The sequence below is a fragment of the Branchiostoma belcheri genome, unplaced genomic scaffold, assembly GCF_001625305.1.
Source record: "Branchiostoma belcheri isolate BF01 breed outbred unplaced genomic scaffold, Haploidv18h27 scaffold263, whole genome shotgun sequence".
NCBI classification, from domain to species: Eukaryota; Metazoa; Chordata; class Leptocardii; order Amphioxiformes; family Branchiostomatidae; genus Branchiostoma; species Branchiostoma belcheri.
The window spans coordinates 74,213-98,958 of record NW_017803869.1 but is presented as its reverse complement, the minus strand read 5'-3'; the positions used below and the strand labels follow the sequence as shown (position 1 = coordinate 98,958).

Below are 24,746 nucleotides of genomic sequence, written 5' to 3'. Positions count from 1 at the left end.
AAGCACATGTACCCGCGAAACACGATCCAGTCGGCCAGGGTAGTTAGCGCCCCCGGGCCCCCATAAGTGACCAAGCTAAACATTTCAGATTAAAAAAAGAGACAATGTCATGTTGAACTTGAAGTACACGTTGCCTTGTCTTTAATAGTACAATGTATTGTTAAACAATGTGTATTAAACAATACTGAATGATGTGTCCAATTGAATGTTGACTAATATTCTATGGCGGCAGAACATATCAAAATAAATCTGGGATAACTGTTATGTCCCATCCTGGTTAACATGTCAGGTATGGGATATGGAATGTAATGCAACAAGCACAGCAATTAATGATGATTGCAGAGTCATTGGTTACATTTACAGTATTTTGCTATGCATGCTCATTTGATCCTTTGATATCGAAGACATGACTTGGTTGGAAAGTGGAAAGTAATCATACATATGAAACTTTTTTGTTGCCTGACATATTTTGATCAACATCTTTGTTCATGCACACATTTGTAAAAGAATAGCCATGGCCAGCTGAAGGAAAATCACAAACTTTGAAGTTTCTTCTCAACATCTGCATGAATATTACGGTAACTGCAATGTTTGCAGACAGGGACATTGACAGAATACTATGGCTGCATTCCAGTCAAAGCAAAAATTAATGCCAACAATATAGATCCAAAATGGAGTGCAATAAAGTTTAAGACAAACTACATCATTTTGAATCAAATTTTAGCAAATTAACTGGTTTGCAGTTCATTTTTTCCTCCAACTACCTACAGTACCAGATGGTAATCACAATTAACACACAAGAAAAATGCTCTGGATATGACCGTAACAGAGTGCACTGGAACAATGAAATTTCAGTTGCATTTATAAAAACCTGCTTGTCATTGAAATCATTGGTATAACATCAAGAGAAATTCATACTGTGCTATGAATCTGACTTAATAATAATAGAAACAGAATTCTTAGTGATGTCAGGCACATCTTGGTATTGTACTGTCTTCTGCATGACAAAAATGTGTTCAACATCTCTGTGCATCTCTTATCTGGTATTAACTACAAGTTTCCTGTTATAGGATCATGGTTATGCTAACCAACTGCAAGGTACAAAAATTGTCACAATTTCAGTCCTGCAATCCTATTAAATCAATGTCACCTTGCTAAATTCATACAACTTATCTGAGAACTGATGTCCAGTTTGGCAGGTACTCTCAACAACTACAATCAGCCACTGCAGATGATAACATTAAAGCACTTATGTTGAGATTCAATATATTATTTGAACAGAATGAGGCACATTGTGTTAGAACATAAGGCACAAGGTGTCAAGCAGCACTCAGAGTCTCTGTGGTCCCACTATACAACTGTCTCTACAATGACATTAGCAAGCCTTGTGCATCCTGACAATTACACAGTTTATCTGAGAACCATAATAAAATCTGCATACACATAATTTCCTCATGACAATTTTTGTATGTTATGCATCTTACAAGGTACCTATCAACAATTTCCGGTTTTTATCTATTTTATGTTCAGTAGTTTGGTAGTGAGAACTGTTAGTTGAACGGAGTGATGGTGAGAAGATAATTATATTGTACAGTTTAAAATTCACAACATGTTCCCATATACATTGTACCTTCAATGGCTGACAAATCACCTCTAAAATACATATTACATGACTTTTCTATTTCTTGACCAAGACATTTTGCTGCTTTCCACTTCTTCCAGAATTCTTGCAAAATGTTTCTTGTTACAGCAATGATGACAATTTACATTCTTTTCACAAGAGAATGGGAACAATGGCAAAAAGTATTTCAATGTCATACTGGTATACATTGTACATGCATATTTTTACTGATTATCAAAACCGATGTAATAAAAAAACAGATAAAAAGCATGATGGCCTTCATGCTCATGTTCATGATGGCCTTCTATTTCTTGTGTACAATAACAAGTGGAAATAATAATTTTGAATACAGGCCGTATAAGTTTTTTTAGTCCTTCTATGTACATCAAATATGTACATAGAAAGCAAAAACAATTACATGGTCAGTAATGCTGAAATTGCCGACCAATGTCAAATCAACTATGACATTATCCAAGAAAACCCTTATTTTGTTAATAATCCTTCTTGTAACACATTAAGGGAATCTACAAATGGGTTACCAGTAGTTAGTTATTAGTAGAGGCAAGAAGGAAAGTGAACATCACTTGTATTACCATTATCTTTAAAACTTTGCCTGTCATTCTGACATTTAAAAAATACTGGTTCATTCCAGTAATTGTCAGAAATCTGCTTCAACCATCTGCCCAAATATGGCAATTATGTACATTCAATGACTTGGTCCACTCAGCATGTTGGTAGAACATAGTGGGCCTGCCCAAAATCCCAATTTTTCACAGTTTTTGTTGGATATTAGCTCGGATATTTGGTAAACGTTGCATCAGAATTTTGCCCATTATAGAAGACATCTTTTCTGACATAACATTTGGAGACTACAGACGTGATGTCAACCTTATATACATGAATTTAACCATATATGAGACGTTCTGCCAAAGTGCTATGCACAATACATTACGGGTATCGCGCAGGTGCAATATGTTCTGCCGACATGATGGTCCTCTCAAAACTGAACAACCTCAATACTAGAGGAGAATCTACATCTGATCTAGTCAGCAGTTCCTCCGTCATGCCTGGCCAATCTTGGCTTGTTCTTCTAGGAACAGGAGCTGGTCCACGATGAAACAGTCGCTGGGATTGGTCACAAACTTCCACAGTCCGTTCATCAGGTCCACCTCGTCTATTGTCTCGTTATTGCCACCGAAGCGGGTGTCCTTCAGGTACCTGTAGGTAGTACAGTGTTACAGGGAGGCATGTAGACTACACAATAGATAACAGTGCAGCAGAAAATTCTACAGCCTTTGAGAGTTTCTTTATCTAAAGATCTATGCCATTAAATGTGCACAAATTTGTTATGGTACAAAATGTATCAATCTACCTTGTACATGTATTAGGACTGCTAAATGAAAATCGTATGTCTGTGCTTTTCTGTGATGACAAAGAAATGGTGATCTTACCTGTACACCTTTTTGAATGTGTCTTTTCCTAGAGCTTTCTCACATTGCCTGAAGGAACTGTTAAGGATCCTCAATTTTGAAAAGTTATACATTCATCTATACTTAACACAAAAACTGTCAAGCTGATGAAAAGGTAAAGAAAATCCTTGTTTGCTATTGTATGGGCCTACTCAAACTATGAGTCTTTTTTCACCAAAAATTCCCTAAACAGCTGGATGTACCAGTATATTCCTGTCATCAATGACTTTCACATGTAACAAAAACTACCCTGCACAAAATATGTAGCGTTACCTGCTGTGAGTTGGAATGCGCTTGAATGATATGACAAATGTTTAGAGCTTGTGCCAAATTTTCTAGTCATCCTTTCATAGTTTCTTATAAAGCATGGACACAGCACATTCTTAAAAGGCAACCAAATGACTATGATATTTACAACAGTACAAAGAGGATACGTTCTCATGTTCCTGATCTTAGTGTCCCGGACAGCTGGTCCAAAGGCATCTGATACTGTGTCATCAGACACTGTGGTGTTGTCTGGAAAACAGGGAAACATTAACACTACATCACTTCATCACAACAATATTTGGAACCTTATGTTTGGAAACCTTTCAACTAAAATACACTACATTTGTAGTTCCTGCTTCAAAAAACACTCTCAACTCTTAAAAACTATACATGTTACCAATGTGAATACTATGGGGAACTGGATCAGTATGCAGACGACAGTACAGTACATACAGCAGGGCATACCGTACAGGACATAAAAGCCAAGGCTCTTGTGGATTTAGAATGTGTGGCTAAATGGTCGGACTACAACAGGCTCAAACTTAACAATGGCAAAACAAAGACCATGCTAGTGGGAACTTCTAGGAAGACAAGGCTTGCCCCTGCTCTACAGCTGGAACTCAGGGGGCAGAGTTTGGAGCAAGTGCCTACCGTCAAACTTCTGGGAGTTCATGTGGACCAAAGCCTCACATTCGACGATCACATAGACCACGTAGTAAAGAAATGCAACAGGTGCATGGCCCAAGTGGGTAGGGTGAGAAAATCACTTCCGCGCAAAACAGAGGGCAGCACTGATGCAAGCCCTGGTACTTTCCCACCTAGACTACTGTAGTTCAGTGTGGGCAAGTACGTCAGAGAAGAACATAAAGCGGCTGCAAGTGATACAAAACAGAGCTGCGAGGCTTGCCCTCGGATGCAACAGATCCACAAGCAAGGACGCTTTGCTGCAGATGTTGGGGTGGTTGCCCGTGAAAGAGAGGATTCAACAGAAAGACCTTTTGACTTTTCGCAAAATGATGGAGAACAGACAGCCTGTTTCCCTGTATAAACAGATCACGTTTCAGTCACATGGATACCAAGCCAGATCAACAAAGTCACAAACTATCCGTCTCCCCAAACCTAGAACAAATGCTCAGAGAAAACGCTTTTTGTATCGGATGTCACACACCTGGAACACTATGAAATTGTAGAGGCATGGAACAATGTGCAATAACTTTTGGAGAAATGTAAAATAGGTATTTTAGATATATGGCGGTCATGTAAGCTAGCTTTGTTTCTGTCACTTGGTGTTTTTGTGGAGTTTCTGTACATGTTAATGTCTGTATAAGTTATTTTATGTGTGTCAGGTGTATATGTTAATTGACCACAGGAAGAATAGCTGCAATATGAATTGTTAAGCTAATTGTGGATCTAAATAAACTCAAACTCAAACTATGTTTTTACAATATACATGTTCTCATAGTGCACTGTTTGTCAGTATGCACATGGGAAGACAGAAGTTACTTACATGCAGCAGTCAGGTCCATCCAAGGCACTCTGCATATAATTGGCCAAAGCACCAAAGTCATCCTGTTAAAGAAACAACACAATGATTATTATAAAAATGTAGTAAAATTAGGACAACCTGCAAAGACTGCAATGGAAAAGCAACTTAGGAGTAGGAATCCTTCTTCAGGAAAATAATGATCTGAATTGAGAATTAAAGGACAGGGGACAGGCCTACAATGCTTGATTTAACCCTTATTAGTTAACATGGTACAGGTGGCCCCACAACCACACTTCTCCCCTCGTCCTTACCTCTCCCCCTAACTCCCCATCACTCCCATAAGACAGGTCCTCCTCCACAGAACTTCCTGAAGACTCAAAGTACTCATGCAGAGTGTAGAAGGTCTCTGCCATCTGTGGATCCTCTGGGATATCTGAAGATAAGTGGTATAAAAGGGTCACTGAGTACATACAGTACAAAAGTGCCCCCTAGAGATCCATTTACAAACTGCAGCTACCAAACAAGATGACTGCTGCCAAAACTTGCATATAAAAGTTATTCCCCTGATTTATGTAAGACCTGAAGTAGCATATTGTCACAAGCAACTCTTGCAATAGTAAAAATGAATTACAGTACCAAGTTAACAAGTTATAACAATTATATACTAATTCTAACTCACCATCATCTGCAATCTCTAACATATCCCTCCTTGGACTGTCTGTGGCACCACTGGAGCTTGTACCTGAATCTGAACTTGACCTCAGCTTGTCTTCTCCTGAATCTGAACGTGACCGTAACTTGCTCTTTTTATTTTTTCCTGCAGCAGATTTCTCCTCCAGCTGACCTGTTGAACTGGACCTCAACCGCGGTCCGTCGTCTGAATACGACCTTTGGTACGGCTGCTTGGCCTCCACACCTTTCTTAGCTAATGTGGGAATGGGCTGCTCGTCAAAGTCTCTGTAGGAAGGTTCGAACGACGTGATTGGTCGGACAGGGGGAGTTTCCTCTGCGGTGAGGTACAGGGACTCGTTCTGTAGGGGCTGTTCTCTGGTGTGTTCGTGGAGGACGCCCAGGTCGGGGATGTTGTACAGGTTCTGTTGGTGTAGGACTGAACCCCAGGCTGTCTGACTCTGAGGTGGTGGACCGGCCTGTGGGAATAGACACAGTGATGTTCTGTCAAGGTATTTGCTAGTTCAATAAGCTAAAAATATATCCTTTATTAAATACCAAAATGTACAACAAAAATCATTAATTACTGAGAAGAACTGAAAGTGTTTGCATTTGTTTTATGTTTTGACTTTATTTTACATTAAACGATGAATTAGAAATGAAGAGCAAATGACAGGGGATTACCTTAGTGACATCTATACTGCTGCGGAAGTGTGAATGTCTGGTCTCTGACTGTCGACGCTGGTTTTCATTGTACTGCACAAAGGCTGCCACCCTGGGTTTCACAGAAAAATGCATTAGTCAAAGAGGAGACCTCTACCTTTCTTCTTTTATCCTTTCACTATCACATCTGAAAGTTTAAAAGCATCAGTCAATTTTCTTCCTATTTTCCTCTATCCCAATCACCCTGTGCCACCCCACCCCTCCCCAGTGCCTGTACTAACTTGAGTCTCCTGGCCTCCTCCTCTGCCTTCTGCTGTTTCCTGATCCTCATCCTCTCCCGTGGAGTCAGGTGTGCCTCCTGTTCTCTCCTCATGTCACCTAGCTTGTGTTTCTCTGACCTGCAGGTGTAGGAACAACAGAACATAAACATGTAACTGCAAACTTATTTTCTATATATTTTACTGCTTCAACTACACGTGTATGGGAAAATATAAACTTCTGACTTATATTTGAATGAAAGCTCATCTATGTTGGTAGAAACCATAGTTATAAAGTTTGAGCTTAGTTCCAACACAAAAAAATTATGTTCAGTTCCTTTGTTTGTGTTGGAACTATAAGTTCAAACTTTATAACTAAACTTCTGACTTCATCTCTTGCTGGCCAGTGTAGCTAGTCTAAGAACATGTCATCGGTCTTTGACATGTTTTACAGTGCGACTTCATTGCTGTGTGTTCTGTTACTTACAGTGCCTTTTTGATATCCTGTGCTTCAGCCTGGGCATCCACTTTGTTCACAGACACAGTGATCTTCATGTCAGCCATTTTAATCTTCAGCACCTGTAACAAACAAACAAATAAGATGTTAAGATGAGAAACTCAAGCAAAAAAATGTATACTATTTCATACCATACAATTACCCAACAGTGTAGAAAAGGCCCCTTTGTAACAATTTCCCTAAAACACAGCATAGTTGGGTTCTAATTGCAGTTGCTAGCTACCTACCCTTTCTTAGATGCAGCCAAAAATGTTTTAATTGCTGAAGTAACACAGCTTCAAATCCCCCTATGAAGTATCTGGTTTGCCTGAAGATGTTTCTCTGCCAGAAGATGTTTATCACCTCTATTTTCTTGGCAATGTAAGGTGTAGTCAGCAGGTCAGCAGCAGAGGGGCGTTTGGCGGGATCCTTAGTCAGGATTCTAGGAACACAATATACACGTCAACTCAGCACTAGAAAACATCACCTTAACTATTTAATGGAGGGCTTGAATCACATCTGTTTTTTTCTGTAGAGCAGTTTTTGAATGGTAATTCAGATTAGCAAAATTACAATATAAATTTGGGATCAAGGTAACAAAAAAGAAAAGTACCAGCATCCTTTTCAAGAAATTGTAAGTCAGGAAAAGTAAAGCTCTCAAAACATGTATTACTAAGTGGTTTGTTTTGCCCTTGTTTTGAGCTGAAAAATTAACGTGAAAATAAAACCAAACCTTTATACAGTATATTGTTCTAAAATGATAAAGTTGGTTCTTACCTAGCTAGTATTTCATTGAGTTCCTTAGGATAAGTGTCTGGAAGCGATGGTGTCTTCCCCTCCACAATCTTGTACATCACTCCCATCAGACTCTGGCCTTCAAATGCATGCTTCATACAGGATACAGCCTATAGACCTATAGTGTTGGGAGGACAAGTAGATACTGCAGTTAGCTACCAATCTGCTAGGTGGCGTTTATAAACATACTACCGGTAGTAATATTGGTAGTGATTTGCATGCAAAAAGCCAGTTCCTTGATACCTATCCTGAGATAAGGTATGTCTGGTGTGCTTAAGCACATTCCACATACATTGTTGTACATACCAGGACCAGTACAGTATTGGCACCAACAGAAAAGTATAAACAACTCATAGAAAAGTCTGTATCTCACTAGATGTCAGATTTGGAGTTGTACCCCTCGTGTTTCAGCACCTCCGGGCTCATGTAGTAGGGAGTACCAGTGAAGGTGGTGGCCATGTCTGATGTCCCCATCAGGATACGAGAGATCCCAAAGTCTCCCACTTTTAACACATTGTTCTTCATGAAGATATGTCTGTACGGATTGAAATAATTCGTTAACAGTAACAATTATAACTTAGTTACTGCCCTGGTCACTAGGTTGATATTACAATATCTAGATTCTTAAAAGTTAAACCCAGGAATGGAGTACAGTAAGTTGCTTCACAGATGAAAACTGAGGCTTCTTGTAGATTGATACAGGATCCTGATCCAGGGCTCTAGCCAGCTCAATTTCAAGCCTTTAAAAATACAATTTCCAACATTTTGACAGGCAGATCATGGGGTTGAGAGTGGCTATTGGTGGTCCTTTGGATGTTTTTATATTTTTACCCAAGATTTTGGTCAATTCTGTCTATCAAGGTTAATAGATTGGTTTAAAAATTAATGCCCCAAAGTTCCAACAATTAAAATGAAAAATGGGTGCTGATGTAGAATCAGTAGAAAGTGTTCTTGTTCCCTACCTTGCCTTGAGGTCCCTGTGCAGCACCTTGCGCTGGTGCATGTGTTGTACAGCCAGCAGCAGCTGTATGAACCACTCCATCACCTGTTCAGGTGCCGGGGTCGTCTTCTGCTTACGGTACTCTGAGAACACGTTGTCCAAGTCTCCTCCCTAGGATAAAGCACCAACAAAGATTAGGCTGCTGCAACCACACCAACAGTAAGTAAAAGAAAAAAGCTTGTATGTGACTGTGTGCAGAACTAAAACTAGCCAGCGTTGATTAGGTTAGTAGCCCAAGGATGTATGCTTCACTGGAAAATTTTGAAATTGAAATCTTGACCTTCTGAAACACTATCTCCTGCATTTTGTGGGACAAATTTTGCTACTAGGCTTAGCTTATAATTAGCTCAATGAAATATCTTGCCATATTTTTTTATTTTCGTTCATCAAACTTTCAAAGATGATGGATAGTGCAAAATTTTTGCCTGTCTAAAGAAGCAGCAAAATTCCTTTCAAATGATGAAAAGACAGATGCTGGCTAAAAAAAACCTGCTGTCTTCTAACCTCACAGAACTCTGTGACAATGCAGAAGTTTTCCTTCTCCAGAAAGCTGTCGTGGAACTTGACGATGCCAGGATGGTCCAGCTTGGAGAGGAGCTTGGCTTCATGCATGGCCCCGACTGTCTCATCAGGGGCCAGGTCTCCCACTGAGATCTCCTTCAGGACTTTCCTGAAGATGGGAAAAATTTGTCTGTTAGTTTGTGCACACTACATGTAGTAAGTATGACAGAGGGATACAACAGACACAAGGGCCCGAAATACTTTTTCTGCATACCTGCTGCGTGAAAAAATCCTGGTGAGAGAACACTGTGCACCAGTACAGGTAATATTGAAAATTACCTGCACCAGGCAAATTGCAATCAACCTGTGTCATTCAGATTTAAAGTGTGAATCATACTGAAAACTGTTAAAAAAACTATTACATGTACTAGTATTTCTTTCATACTTCATAACCTCATAGGTGGTAACATTCAATGCAGCAAAAATCCACATATACCTACCAACATGTATACATAACCCCAGTACATGGACTGGTGCAGGTTAGATGCAGGTAGACATCAGAAATACCTGCACAGCCTCAATTTTACCAGTAACCTACACTAGGGTGTGCCCAGTATTTCGAGCCCTGTACATTATAGTATCTTACTTTGTGTGAGGTGGCACTGTATACAACACTTGTATAGAATTAATAATTTGTTGAAACTATCAGTCCATTTCAACACTTGTGTACATATAACGTTACATATAAACTTTGTTTGTAATCTGAGATTTTAATTTGTTGTCTGTGACATCCTTCTAACAAGTGATGCAAGAAGGACATTACATTGACAAAGTACTGCAGAACTAACCCTTTGTCGCAACATGCACGGTCATGAAAAATTCATGATTCTCGTAAGTCAGCTGGGATCATTTCAACGGAAGTTGCTATGGTAACTCGGATCTCTGAGATTGCTATTGATAATTGAGGCAAAAATAAACTTTGTCTTGTACAGTGTACTAGAAAGACAGCGTAAAAGAACGCTTTTGGAAGAGGTTTGCTTGAAGGCCTCTTAATGTTTCTGACCTTATACATTAATTGTATTTATCAATGTATACTAAATTATAGGACTGTCACTTATACATGTACTTTATCAGTATGACTAATTATAAACAATCTTCAATATAATGTTTTGACTTAATTATGACTTTGGTATCAGTTTCAAGCATTACTTATTTATCATTGTATGAAATTGTAATAAAATTTAAGTCTTGAAGCATGATACACTGCAAATGCTGCAAGTTAGTACAATAATCAACTTCAATCTGGTATATCATTATCCAATTTCACAATTTGACAGAAGCCTTGCCACAAAATCAACACTTTCACAAATTTTCCTGTCTCTATGTACCCAGAGTAACCTTGTTTCTATCCTGCTAAACTAACACTCTGCCCCCATCTAGGTCCGTGTGTAAACACATAGAGAAACGGTTCAACAACAACAAAAGACATATAAACATTTGACCTGCGGAGCACACAGTGTTAGCCACACGTACATATGCCAGAAGTGCTCTCTATAATAATATTATTATTATAACAGTCTATAGAAAAAAGGTACAAGCCTTGAGCTTTATTTGATGTAGAAAATATACTCTCTTTTGAATGTAAACCTCTAGCCAAGATGTACATGTATAGCTATTTCTTGCAAGTTAGTACAGACCAGTGTATTGACCGGTATATCCAGACATCCCCAGGCCTACAGAACAGCACAGATGTTGGTAATCTGAATTTTAGCACCAAGGACAGCAACCACTGTATAGCAGCTGCCATGAATAACATCATTTATGCTCTGATTTTGTAAGTATAGTGCCTAAAAGTTATACCCAACTTCTGTACTCAAAAATCTATACAAATGTAGAAATATGGTACCATCCTTGAGCTATATTTAATGTAGAGAATATGCTCTCTTGGAGTGTAAACCTATGGCCAGAAAGCATAGCTATTTCCTATTCACCAGTGCAGACTAGTATATTGCCCCGTTATATCCAGACATCCCCAGGCCTACATCACAGCACAGAAGCTGGAAACCTGGATTTCAGCACCAAGGAGAGCAACCACTGTATAGCAGCTGCCATGGCTAACATCATTTTATGTCCTGATTTCATGTGTTTACTGCCTCAACCTGACGTGAAATATGCCTCAGAGTACTCAAAGTCTGTACTCAACGGTCAATAGAAATAAACTACAAGCTTTGAGCTATATTTGACATTACGTTGATGAAGGTTAGACATCCAGGTAAACGATACTCGTAAGAAAATTCAAACTCTACTACTGGATCAGTTAACGGATTTATTTCCGGACGTTTCGAGTGACATCCATCACTCTTCTTCAGCGTCACAAATGAACAGAGAACCGATTCACTCTTATATACAAGTAACTAGAAAAACCGGTTAAACAACAAGGTCCGTGAGAAGCTTTATCATGTAAAAGAACGGTTCACTCAATGTACAGGAATTAGAACTAGAAAAACCTGTTCAACAACCGTAAGAGTCTTTGTCATGTAAGGAAGGTTCCTATGGTAAGAAATTACCATAGGAAATGTTACTGTCCCTTGGGCTGTGACAGGGCGGGATCCCATGTGCTTGAGAGTTCTATGCGCAGCCCCCCCTTCCTGAAGAAGAGTGATGGATGTCACTCGAAACGTCCGGAAATAAATCCGTTAACTGATCCAGTAGTAGAGTTTGAATTTTCTTACGAGTATATTTGACATTGTAAATATGCAGTCTTGGAGTGCATTTCAGCACTACGGAGAGCAACCACTATATAGCACCTAACATCATTTTATGCACAGATGTTATGAGTTATTTGCCTATAGAAAAAGCCTACAGAAATTAGATATGTAAAAAAAAAGCCTACAGAAATTAGATATCTAAAAAAAATCAAGTACCCTGCACATGCAGGTGGTACTTCAAGCGTGACATGCATGGATCAAACTGTACTTTACACCAGAAGACCTAAACACATCGCACATTCAAACCTGCTGAAATCTTCAACCTACGCACATTACGCAGATGAAAGCATGCATTATGCCTGGCATCAACACCATTCTGTGTGCATATGAACTGCTCCTTTTTACAGTAGATGAGGCAGAAAGCTTTGCTTTGCACCCTTGACACTGTAGACTAAGTATAACATTCAAATCTTGTCCTGATCTTCAAACTACGCTCTCCTGATGAAAGCAATATGCCGTGTGGTGATATCATTCTGCCCATCTCACCTACAGTAACTTTACTGCAAGAGTGTCAGAAAGCCTGCCCTCACACTAATTAACCTGAACCAGATAGCAGCAGAGCTTCAAATGATTCCAGCCCAAGTAAGATGCAAGTCTCCATGTGCTAATACTGATCCAGTGCAAAGGCAAAAATCTGTACCAAAAATCTCAAATCTTTCAGCTTCCCACTTTGCAGATAACACTAGCACCTTCTGCCCTCTATATCATTCTGTCCATCTAACCTTCACTTCAAAGCTAGACTCCCCTTGCACTAATTACCTTGTACCAGATAGCAGCCTTACACTTATTGCTCTCCAAGCAAGATTCATGTCTTTATGTGCCACTGATCTGGTGTTGAGGCTTTCTTTATGCCAAATTGAACTTCCAAATCTTCAAGCTTCATATACTTCACACAGACTTTCTGCTCTCTATATCGTTTTGAAAGCTAGTCCCCTGTACTAATTATCCTGGACCAGATAGTTTCACTGACTACTTTCAAAGTAAGATCCATGTCTTCATGTGCCACTGATCCATTGCAAAGGCTTTCTATGTGGCAAATTGAAGTTCTAAATCTTCCAGCTTCACACTTTCCCCTGTATTTATTACCTGGACATGATAGCAGAGTTTCACTGACTGTACTCTGAGCAAGATCCATGCCTTCATGTGCCACTGATCCATTGCAAAGGCTTTCTATATGCCACATTAAACTTCCAAATCTTTAAGCTTTACACTTTACAGATAACACTAGCACTTTCTGCCCTCTATATCATTCTGTCCATCTAACCTTCACTTCAAAGACAGACTCCCCTTGCACTAATTACCTAGACCAGATAACAGAGATATACTCAATGTACTCAAAGCAAGATTCATGTCTTCATGTGGCAATGGACTGGTGCAAGGCTTTCTGTCTATGTATAACCTTCACTATAGAAGTACTTCAAAGCCAGATTTCTCTGTACTAATTACCTAGACCATGTGAGATGACAGACTTAGACTGAATGCATTCTGAGCAAGATGAAAGTCTTTATGCACAACAGAGCTGGTGCAAAGGCTTAACGTCCATCTAACTTTAAGAGCAGAAGTTGTGCAAAGCCAGATTTCCATCATACTAATTACCTGGACCAGATAGCAGAGCTATACTGACTGCTATGCAAGTAAGATTCATGCCTCTATGTGCAACTGAGCCAGTGAAAAAGCTTCCTCCCCAAAGCCTCCACATCCCAGCACCGTACATCACACAGACACACACATCTGAACTGCTTCTGGCAGAGTTAAAAGCCACCATAACTCACCCACACGTGAGCAACACTCAAACCCTATAATATATTGCCAGAACTTGTGAAGTTGCTGTGAGTTTTTTTCAAAATCATTGCAGAATGTGTGAAATTAACATGGAATTGTGATTAATAAAAGACACTGCACACATCTAGTGTGTCACAGACCTCCCAACCAAAAAAGTACTGGTAGTTGAAGTCAGTCCTGCTTTTTTTCTGTCTGTACTCTTAGGATGACAATTACAGTAAAATATTGCCAAACTTTTGAGGCTACTATGAGCCTTTTCAAATCTACCACAAAATGTGTAATTGTCATGAAATTGTGATTTAAAACATTGGCACTATACACATCTATAGAATATCAGGGATCATTCAAAAGGTAAAAGTACCGGTGGTTGAAGTTAGTCCTGCTTTTTCCTGTACTCTTAGGATCACAAGTCTATCATGCAGCATGCATGCATAGAACATACACCTAAGAAAGTACTTCTTAGGGAGGCGACTGTGGGAGCCCCGGCATACAAGTAGGATGGTACCCAGGCTAACCATATGTGGCGTTACCGAGTTAATTCCCCGTTCGATATGTGGGTAAAATGTTTTGATGCCTCTTTTTTTTTTAGTATATTTCTGCGTCCATCATAGCCTGGTATCCAGTGAGTCTGATCGTGGTCGTGGCGGAAAGAGCTCCGAGTGCCGTCCCGCCCGCCTCACATAGGTTTCCCGGTGTGTATTTCAAGAGAGATTGATTAGCCCTCCACGAACATCGTGTTGGGGGGAAACTAGCCGCGGCGACTGTTGCAGGGCTTCTCTTGCTTGCAGTCTTTTATATTAGCCCTAACAACAGTCGCGGAGCGGTGCATAATTTGGGCCAAATGAACAAACATGTTGTTAGGGCTAATGTAAAAGACTGCAAGAAAGGGAAGCCCTGCAACAGTCGCCGCGGCTACACTGTGACGAGTTGTTTTGGTCCAGGCTTCGTTTACTTATGAAAATTTTATAGCCCCTACAAACAAAACAAATACACACCGTTAAGAACGTCCACACTAACCTGGTGTCAGCTTATTAGATCCACGGAGGTTTCAACAGGATTTCAAACTGGCCCACACTCTGCTAGCGCTACCGCAGCCTGGCAGAGACCATGTTGTTTTGCTCTAGGAGCGAGTCTAGGCTCGCAGTCAAGTCTGGGGCGAAAATATTTCCCGTCATGCTTTGCGGGTGAGCAATGCATGGCAAACTCTACTCTCCAAGCAGAGGTTTGGGAGGTATTTTTAGCGTGTTTTTAGGCTTTTTTTATCGGGGTTTCTCTTTTGCACTGTGGTTTGGTGGGAAAAAATTCAGTGCAAAAGAGAAACCCCAATAAGAAAAAGCCTAAAAACACGCTAAAAATACCCCCAAAACCCATGGCGGTTCTACCTCCATGCAAAACCCAAACCTCTGCTTTAATAGAGAGTAGGCCAGCTCTTCAGTACCTTGGTACTACATATCTAGCTATTTCTTTCTTCGGTGTCGAGGAGGGACATGATAATAGAAAGTGTATTTCTAAAAGGTACACTTGATGAAGTTACTAGTACTCCAATACACACTGCCTAGTAGTAGCAGTGTCTACCTGTAGAGCAGCGGGAGAAAGGTGTAGAATTCTCGACAGACTCTTTCGGAAACGGAGACAGATTTAGGCTAGCCTCCTTCGCAGTCTTGTTGGGCGTGGGCGTTATTTTTGTGAGCGACGCGAGTAATATGCCGCCGCGAGGGACGATTTGCTGCCGAGGGACTTTTGCCACGGAGAGAAGGTTTCCGCGTCCGTTCATCAAACGTTAAGAATAATTTCTAATTTCTAATCTACATCTCATCTTTGGAATACAAGGCAAATGAACATATAAATCAATCAATCAATGTAGTTTCTGTATGGTTTTCGAAAATACTTTCTGTAACAAACAGTTGTACGTATAATAATAATAATAATAATAGTTTATTGACAACAATCCTTGTACATGGCAGCGTTTAAACCGCTGAATTGCGTACACAGGTTTAAAAACAATTAAACAATAAGGTGGGCTAAACAAACAAAGGACATTGACAAACTAGGTACAAACAACTTAAACAAATACTAGCTGTACGCAGTTATAAATTAGATATATAAGTGATTAAAAACAATATTGGTCCGGTACTGGGAGATTTCAACGTAGGTCTACTTGTTTATTTAACAAGTCAGTGAAATAGGGGATTGGGCTCGTTTTGTACCGCTTTGTTTTCGTCAAAGGGATGTCGAGTTGGTTTGCTCCCTTCAGGCATCTGCCATGGATGTCTGAGCGGGATGGGGGTAACCAATGTCGGAACGAAGGGGAGTTAAGGAGGGACTTTGCAAACTTAAGGCTAAGGGTTTCTCTTCTTTTCTCTAGGGACGGCAAACATAATTGGGACAGGGCGATGTTGTAAGACGTGTACAGGGGGCCAAGGATTATCTTTAATGTGGCGCACGTGCACAGGCGTATAGAAATTCATGAGATTTTTTACCCTGTATCCATCATTTAACGCGTCCGTCTAATACTTGGAAAACAAGGCAAATGAACATATAAATCAAAGTAAATGTAGTTTCAGTATAGGAATGTACAGGAATGTATAGGAACATACTGTAACAAATAGTTGTACATAATTATGGCGCATAGAATTCATCTTAAACTGGGATTTTTGCCCGACCATTTCATATTTGGAATACAAGGCAAATGAACATATAAATCAATGTTAATGTAGTCTATCTAGAAACTAGTGTAGTGTAGTATAGAAACTACATAGGATGTTTTCAAAAATAGTTGTACATAACATAGAAATTCACCTTTCGTGGCCGTCTTTTCTAGTAACTAATTTGAGCACTTTGCTTTCCGACCTTACTTTGACTTTTAACATTTCCAGCCTTCCCAGATCTCTCCTGGAACAAGCGAACTCGTATAAGGAAATAAATCTTATGTTGTTAGTTGATATGTAAACATTTGACTACATCTACAGCAACATATGATAAACTTGAGAACTCTCAAAACAACAACTCAAAACGTTTAAGGTACATGGACAATACAGAGCATCCATGCGTGCATGCATAATAACGTGGTAACATGTAAAGGTCCATAGACAGAACGGTCGCTCAATGATTCCAACTAGTCCGCAGTCCTGTGTACGTTGCATGGGACAGGTAAGCTAACCTGGTACTGTCGATGGCTGGTGATTCCTTTCGGTCGCATGTTGTTGCCAGTACTCCACAGTTCTCACTTGTGACCACGTCTGCAGGTTGACGATAGGCACGCCGCTGTTGTTGCTCTGGAATGCAGCAGGGGCAGTAGGAGGAGGGTAGTACGGTTGCTGGCTGCTGCTGCTCACGGGGTGTTGATACGGTCCCTGGACCGACTCCATCCTCGCTCTTGAAGGACGGGGCGGGTGAGCCGGTGCGCGATGCTGCTTCTGCTGCGACGTGTCCCGCTGGCCACTACCAGCCATCCCTTCAGTAGACACCCTTTGCTGGTTCCCTACCATACTGTAACCTTCTCCCGTAGCAAGACTCTGTACGGCTACTATCTGTAGGCCACTACTACTATCCTCCGGACTTTCGAGTACGAGTGGACTTGGAGGAGCCCTAACGGCGGACCTAGGTACTGCAGGTGGATTGTTGACGTTTGGCATCTCAGAACCATGATAGGGCGGGGTCGACATCTGATGACGATCGTTACTACGTCGGTAGCAGTTCGCGTGTCCGGTGCTCGAGACCCGGATATTCTCGGCCGTGGCGTTGGTTATGTTGTTCCAATGCAAGTGTTCTCATTTGATGATGTGTAGCATCTCTGCTGGGATAATTGCTTGCTCAGCAACAGAGCGACGTAGGAAACGCTTTCAAACCCTAGACTTCACAACAGTCGAGCACGCCGCATCCTCTTTCCCCACCTGCATGAACCACTCCTTGACGGATACGGGACATGGGCAAATTTTCAGCCCTATCCCTCCTAAAGCCTTCATGAAATCTGTGAGAGTGACGTGCGGAAAGAGGGAGACGAAGTCCGAGGTAAGGGCGACCTTCATCTGTTCGAAGACTATCACCACGGGAAACTTTTCTTGGGCCTTATCCCTAGGAACCCCGTCAACTGGGCCGCAAGATTCCCAAGTTAACTGAAGCCTCCTCATGTCGTTTTTCTTATAGATGGCATCACTGATGACACCTTGAGTTGGACCCACAGCTTGTCTGACGTGGCCAGTGATGGTTGACGGTGAACATACCGAGTGTGACGACAGACCTTCCTGACAGAACTTCTCGCCTTGTCCCTGCTGCTGCTGAACGGCGTAGTTCCCCATCAGCTCACAGGGAGACTTTCTTTTGGACGGCACGTTTGCCATCTCTTCCACCGGCGACCCCTTACGCTTCCTGGTAACGAAGCCTGCAGGAATGCCAACATTCGGTGCACCGAAGTTCTTCGGTATTGAGGAGGAGGTCAATTCATCAACGTTCCCTGAGAACGTCTGGACGTCATGACGGGAGTGGAGTGGAGGAACGGCGCCCGTAGGATTGTAATGCGGTGGGCCAGAGGCAGCTGCGTTTGACGGCGACGGGGAGACGTTCCCTGAGAAAGTCTGGACCTCATTAAGGTGGTGAAGTGGAGGAGAGGCATATCGCTTCTGAGCGACGCCCGTAGGAACGTAACGCGGCGGACCAAAGGCGGCTGAGTTTGGTGGCGACGAGGAGGCCAATTTGTCAACGTTCCCTGAGAAAGTCTGGAGCTCATCAAGTGGAGAAACGGACGAACGCGGCTCTCCCACGGTCGCCGTGCGCTCTGTGGACATGATCGATGTTTGCGACGTGATCTGAGCCTGAGATGGATATGGGTGCTGAGGTCTGCTGCCTCCTTGCTGTGCGTTTTCAGCGAAGTCCGGCAGTCTCGAATGCCGCATCGATGAGTTCGCACTTTCTACGTACGCACATGTAGACACACCCGGCTCCGATTTGATTTGTTGCTGCGATGGTTTTGGTGGTGTTGTCTTTTCTCCTGTAGCTCCTGCTTGTCTGCTGGTGGCGGCGTTGCTGCACATTTTCCTCACCGGATCGCTAGCCGTCTGGTATCTGTAAGGTCCGGTACTTCCTTCTTGACGTTCATAGGTATACCTACTCCCCGTGACAACTGGAGCTGGCTCTTTGCGAACCGTTAGATCAAGGGCGACCGATGAGTCGACTGCTTCCGGTGTCTCCCTTCCCCGACACATATTCGGCACGTCGGGCGTCTCCTCGGGTCGGCTTGCAGTTGGTGGTCGCTGCACATTGCCGGCTTTAGTAGATGTAAGGAGGCTAAGTAACACGCTCGCTGATGGCTTTCGTTCAGCGATTTCTACAACACCATGTTGACAATGCCTGGCGTCTTGTCGCGGCGGATGTCCCGTCATGTCTTCGGCTGTAAGGCCAACCGTTGACTTTGTCGCGACCGTTGCTTGGGATAGTTCAGCGGTGTTGCCGGTATCACCATAGCTATAGGGTTCCGGGACAGGACACACGAATCGCCGAATCGTCGTCGTTTTACAACCGTTGGAAGCCGATTGTGCAGCTGGGGTCTTTACCGGGATGGTTTCAGCAGCAGACGGCATCGTGCCTATTCGACCGTCGCTAGTTACACCAAGTAGCTCCTTGGATACACCGCGTGGCTCTGAAGGCTTGTCAGCTTCTATCACGCGAGCAGGAAGGGTGTTACTGCAGAGTGACTGGTTCTCCGGACTGGCAGCAGATCCTTTTTGGTTAACGCGTTGGTCAGGGATGTTTACAACACCATTGTGACAATGCCTGGCGTCTTGTTGCGGCGGATACACTGTCTTGTCTTCAGGTATATCCCCGACCATTGACTTTGTCGCGACCGTTACTTGGACTGGTTCAGCGGTGTTGTGGGTATCACCACAGAGTTCCGGGACGGGACGATGCTGGACTGTCACACCGATCGTTGTCGTTTTACAACCGTTGGAAGCCGACTGTGCAGCTGTGGTCTTCACCGGGATGGTTTCAGTAGCAGGCGGTGTCGTACCTATTTGGCCGTCACTAGTTACACCAAGGAGCTCCTTGGAAATACCGCGTGGCTTTGAAGGCTTGTCGTCTTCTGGCACATTAGTAGGAAGAGTGTTACTGCAGAGTGACTGGTTCTCAGGACCAGCAGCAGATCCTTTTTTGGTCAGCGATGTCTACAACACCACGTTGACAGTGCCTGGCATCTTGTGGCGGCGGATACGCCATCGTGTTTTCGGGTATATCACCGACCGTTGACTTTGTCGCTAACGTTGCCTGGACTGGTTCAGCGGTGTTGCCGGTATCCCCACGGGGTTCCGGGACGGGACAATGCTGGACTGTCACGCCGATCGTTGTGTTTGTCGCTAACGTTGCCTGGACTGGTTCAGCGGTGTTGCCGGTATCCCCACGTGGTTCCGGGACGGGACGACGCTGAGTCGTCACACCGACCGCTTTCCAACCATTAGATGCCGACTGTGCAGTCGTCGTCTTTACCAGGGTGGTTGCAGCAGCAGACGACGCCATCGTACCTATTCGGCCGTCACTAGTTACACGTACACCAAGGAGCTCCTTGGTTAAACCACGTGGCTTTGAAGGCTTGTCGGCTTCTGTCACATGAGTAGGAAGAGTGTTACTGCTGAGTGGCTGCATCTCCAGACTAGCTGCAGATTCTCTGTGGTTCATACCCTGGTTACAGTTTATTGGGACCGTCTCCAACGGCTGTGTTGGGGTTGCTACATCATTGGCATCAGAAGGCCCAGCGTCACGTGCCGAAGAGTGTTCCTGGGTGTGGATTGGTAGTGAAGAAGATATACGTAGCTTACGTAGAGATGCACACTTACCAGCGGTGTGGTTAGACGTGGACGGATTTATACTGGCACGACTGTCATTGGCGCGACCGGCATGCTTCGTCGAGGCCGTTGCATTTGCAGGTTCGTCAACGGTAGGACTTGCCGTCGCTTCCCTTGCAGGACCTTGACCTACAGACCCAGCCACTACGGACGGTGTGGTGTTTCGAATCAACTTGGGCCCAGCAATATCATCACTTGTAACCTCCATCACCTCCATTTTCATTGCTGACGTAGGAACAGGCTTCTCTATCGAAGGTGGTGGGCATTTAGGTTTGGTGGCCGAACTATCACTTGTACTAGCAGCAACGTTCATTTGTGTTCCCTGTATGGTGACTGGGTTCTCCTCCGCCGAGGGTTGTGGACGCTGGAGTCTGGTCTCGGGATGTTCTCTAGCCGCAGGAGGAGTTTGGTCATGTCCCGTAGATCCAGTGACACTGTAACGACTTGAAAGTCGTCGAGGTCCGGAGAAGCTGAAGACAACGTAGTCACAGTATCGCCGATTGCTCTCACCACTGCCGGTGGGCCCAGGGCAACCGTGACGTTCAGCTCAGCACAAGTTTCCATCAGGCAATTCAATCGACATCCTAGGGTAGATTCGCTGGAATTCCTTCACGGGAATATAGGCTCCACCGCTGCGGTAATATATCAACACCGCATGGCCGCGAACTACAATGTCGTTGTTACTAATCACCTTCAACGATATTGCTTCCCTTGCCAGGCGAATGGCCGTTTCCGTTGTGGGCCTCTCCTTCCTGTCAACACTGCAGAAGGCAGTTTCGAGAAACGACAGTAAAGCAAACAGTCTCCACGTGCGAGCGCCTAGGCATCGGATCTGCGAGTATCCGAGCGACTCGAAGCAAGACATCACCCCCGCGCGTACCTGGTCGACGTTGATGTACTCGACGCCGAAGATCGGGCACAGCTTCTTCAGCATGCTGGAGGTGAAGCTTGGCACGCCGGTACTGACGGCCGTCGCTCGGCAATAGAAGGCTGTACCAACCTGTACGACGTCCACGTTCTTCTGGTTTAGCTCCACTTTCCCCAAATGCGCAGCTTTGCGGTCCCCATTCCCCACAGTTGGTCGTGCGACAGCGCCTGGCTGCTTGTTTGGTGACCTTGAAAGACTGTTCTTTGACGGGGACGTGGCAACTCCATTGGCTGGGGCTGATGAGCAGTTGCGGACGGATTTGTAGAAACGGAGCCTTGGACAGACATCGCGGTTGTAGGTTGTACGTCTCGACGAGACATATGGTTACAGGTATCCTTTGGAGGTGATGAATTCAAGCCAGGTGACGCATCTGAAGGTGGGGTGCTACCACGAGGCGTGCTCTCTACTAAAAGGGTCGCCAATATCGGATTTCCGGTCAATATCGGATCTTGTGTTGTTGTGGCTGTGCATCTTGTTGAACTATTTTTGTGCGGGCGGAAATGGCCCGTCCACGGTCTCCGTGGGAGAAGGGAGGACCTTGTGGACTTCGCGTTTCGGTTGATCGTCCGAAGGGCTTCTGCTTCCTTTAACTGTTGAACCAGGCGCAATATCCCATCGTTTTGCTGCAGCGCAATCTTCAACTTCAGTCGTTTTCTTTGTTGCGTTTTCTTGTGGTACTTTGAACCTGGCTTTGGTGTAAGTTGGCTCTGGAACGCACTCCATGATCAGTCCAATATTTTCACCCCCAGAGTCATCCGTAGACTCGTTGCAGCTACCTCTGCAATCGTTAGGCTTATTTTCATCGTGTTTTAACTCGAGGGAGCTGACTGGGCGATTAATGGGGAGTCCATACCTTTCTCCGATCCCGGTCATCTCAGAGGAAGCAGTTGTATCGCTTGCTGTTCCCTTGTCTTCCCTTTCCGCTGTTGTCGCCATGTTTCGAGTTTCTTTTTTCGGAACTTGAAGATCAGTCATGCAGCGTTCCTCCTTGACAAGGCGGCCACCGGCGTCTGCTGATGCCGTTTCACAACCTCGAGGTATTTCTCCGCTACTCCTTGGGGGCGACACATCTGGCAGAGTCACGCCGTTATTGCGAAGAAGAGTCGCAATGTTTCCACGCACGGTGCGACCCTCGTCTTCCGGTCCAGACGACACGCTTCGGCCCTGGTGATCTTCGATGTTCCCTCCAGTTCTGCAACAGACGTCTAACATCTCCAATGATGACCACAAGTTTCTGTCTTGCTGAGCTTGTCGAGCATCTCTCCCGGCGGGTTGGCTGTCTCTCCTGGAATCTGTGCTTGAGTCGGTACTGGCGTCGGCTTTATCCGCTTTGCTATGCAGATGAGCCACAACCACTGGCTTTTGTGATTCTTCACAATCACGCCTCGGAGGCGGCAAAGAATTTGTCACACTGCTGCTGGTGGTTTCGTTCCCACGATGATCTGTGTGCTGGATGAATGACCCCGGGGGTTCCGCTACTTGGCCCAAGTCTTTTGTTACGCTAGCATTGCCCTCTGGGTCAGGGAATGTTTTCTCCTGCAAATGCCTGCCATCTGCTCTGGTGTTCGGCGTCTCCCCTAGGATGTGTCGCTTTCCCGTGTCTCCGCTATCCTTGAGCTGACAACTGCCGCCTGGCGTTTCCCCGACTGAAGCTTCAGGTTTCGGACTGTGGCTGAGATGTGGCCCAGCTGCGCTATCTTCTACGGCGGAATCACTGCAATCGTCCCGGTCCTTCTGTTCACCACCTGTTTGCGCTGTACACAAAGGATACGTTTGCATGCCGACACCGCACAGAGCTTCGCCAGTTGGTGAACAATTTAGGGGTGCAGACACATCAGTCACTGTCTGGTGAGAAGTGAATTCCTCCGGTCTCTCTTCCTCTTTGCCGGGCAGATCACTGAAGCGGTCTTCTTCACAGGAATCCGTTTTCGAAACCGGAAGACTGTGATTAGGCTCAGTGAGGGGGCTGGGCGTGTCATCAATGGACTCACAACTTCCTACTGCTAGCACGAAAGATGACTCGCTTTCCGCTGTGACCTCGTCAACGACTACCCATCTCACATCATCGCTAGTGCTAGCCTTGTTTTCTAAAGTCGAAAGGTCACTGGGACTTTTGTGTTTGGCATCCTCCTTCTTGTTCGTGATATGGTTAGACTGTTGAGGTGTGTCCACAGCTATGTCCACAGCTGTGTCCTTGTTCTCGACACCAATCTTACATTTTCTCTCCATAGACTCGGCATTTGGTTCCAGATCAGCGCTTCTGGCAGCTTTCGAGGCGCCTGTCGACAAGGACGTTTCCCCCGTGCTGCTGTTGTTCACGGTCGAAAGATTATCGAATTTTCGTTTCGCCCGAGATTTTTCACTGTCTCTACTTTTTGCACCGTCGCGTTCGTTTGCTTGCATAGTTTGTTGACCGCAATCTTCTTCGCGTGTTTTGTCGACTTGGCTGCAGTATCTCTTACAGATTCGGCAAAGTTCTGGGTAACACCGCTGCAAATCTTCAAACAAGACGAGTGGAGAGGTCCCTTCCCGTGGTTTCCCGTGTGAAACGCCCTCAATGCTCTGTAACATTCGAGTTTCTGACCAGGTCGCTCTGTGCAGCTGAACTCCGGCGAGCTCCCGGAAGATGTCAATCGGGTCCACATGGCGAGGCACCCGGGGAAACATCACAGCGACCACGGCGTCCACCGGGAGGTACTTCCGCCCCTGACGGACGACTTCTGGCAGGAATTTACCCTCGAATACGATGATCCCTGCCGAGATGGACATCTTCTGAACCAGGAAGCAATTCAGGCTGACGACCTGAAACACACAGAACAAATCCTAACACAGCGGCACAGACCTCTTCCTTGGCAGTATGCAGTATGACGCAGTATAACGTAGAAAAATGCCATCACCCAGAATGTAGGTACAGCTGTACTACCCTGGCCGGCTGGATCGTGTTTCGCGGGTACATGTGCTTGGCGAGCCGATAAGAAAACCAGCCGCGACCCGATATGTAGGACAGACGTGTAAATGTGGGCACATTTGTTACGCGTTCCAACTTTTATGATTTATTTTCTGTTGACTCAGAGGACTTCAGTGTTCTCTTGGGGAAACATTATACATCGAAATTTTCCCCCCGGAAATTATGTTCACGCGTATCGTCACACAAGTGACATGGGACTTATGTGCAGATCCAATTTTACCATCCAACCACGGAGGTAGAAAA

General features: G+C 44.1%; 2 protein-coding genes and 1 pseudogene across 2 annotated transcripts in view; all 3 read right to left on the bottom strand.

The window, feature by feature from the left end:
- Positions 1-135: 135 nt before the first annotated feature.
- LOC109472042 lies at positions 136-17,226 on the bottom strand (annotated as a pseudogene).
- A 390-nt stretch (positions 17,227-17,616) lies between these two features.
- Positions 17,617-20,824, bottom strand: LOC109472040. The gene is made up of 3 exons (XM_019771615.1): positions 20,599-20,824; positions 18,229-19,850; positions 17,617-18,183 (listed from the first exon to the last, which is right to left on the bottom strand). Exons 1-3 carry the CDS (start codon positions 20,822-20,824, stop codon positions 17,617-17,619), a joined length of 2,415 nt encoding a protein of 804 aa, XP_019627174.1.
- LOC109472048 overlaps positions 19,782-24,746 on the bottom strand; it is a 28,034-nt gene continuing 23,069 nt past the window's right edge. The window contains exon 2 of the mRNA XM_019771623.1: positions 19,782-24,337. Within this exon, the coding sequence (XP_019627182.1) occupies positions 22,016-24,337 (2,322 nt within the window). The 3' untranslated portion in view covers positions 19,782-22,015. The remainder of the gene's footprint in view (positions 24,338-24,746) is intronic.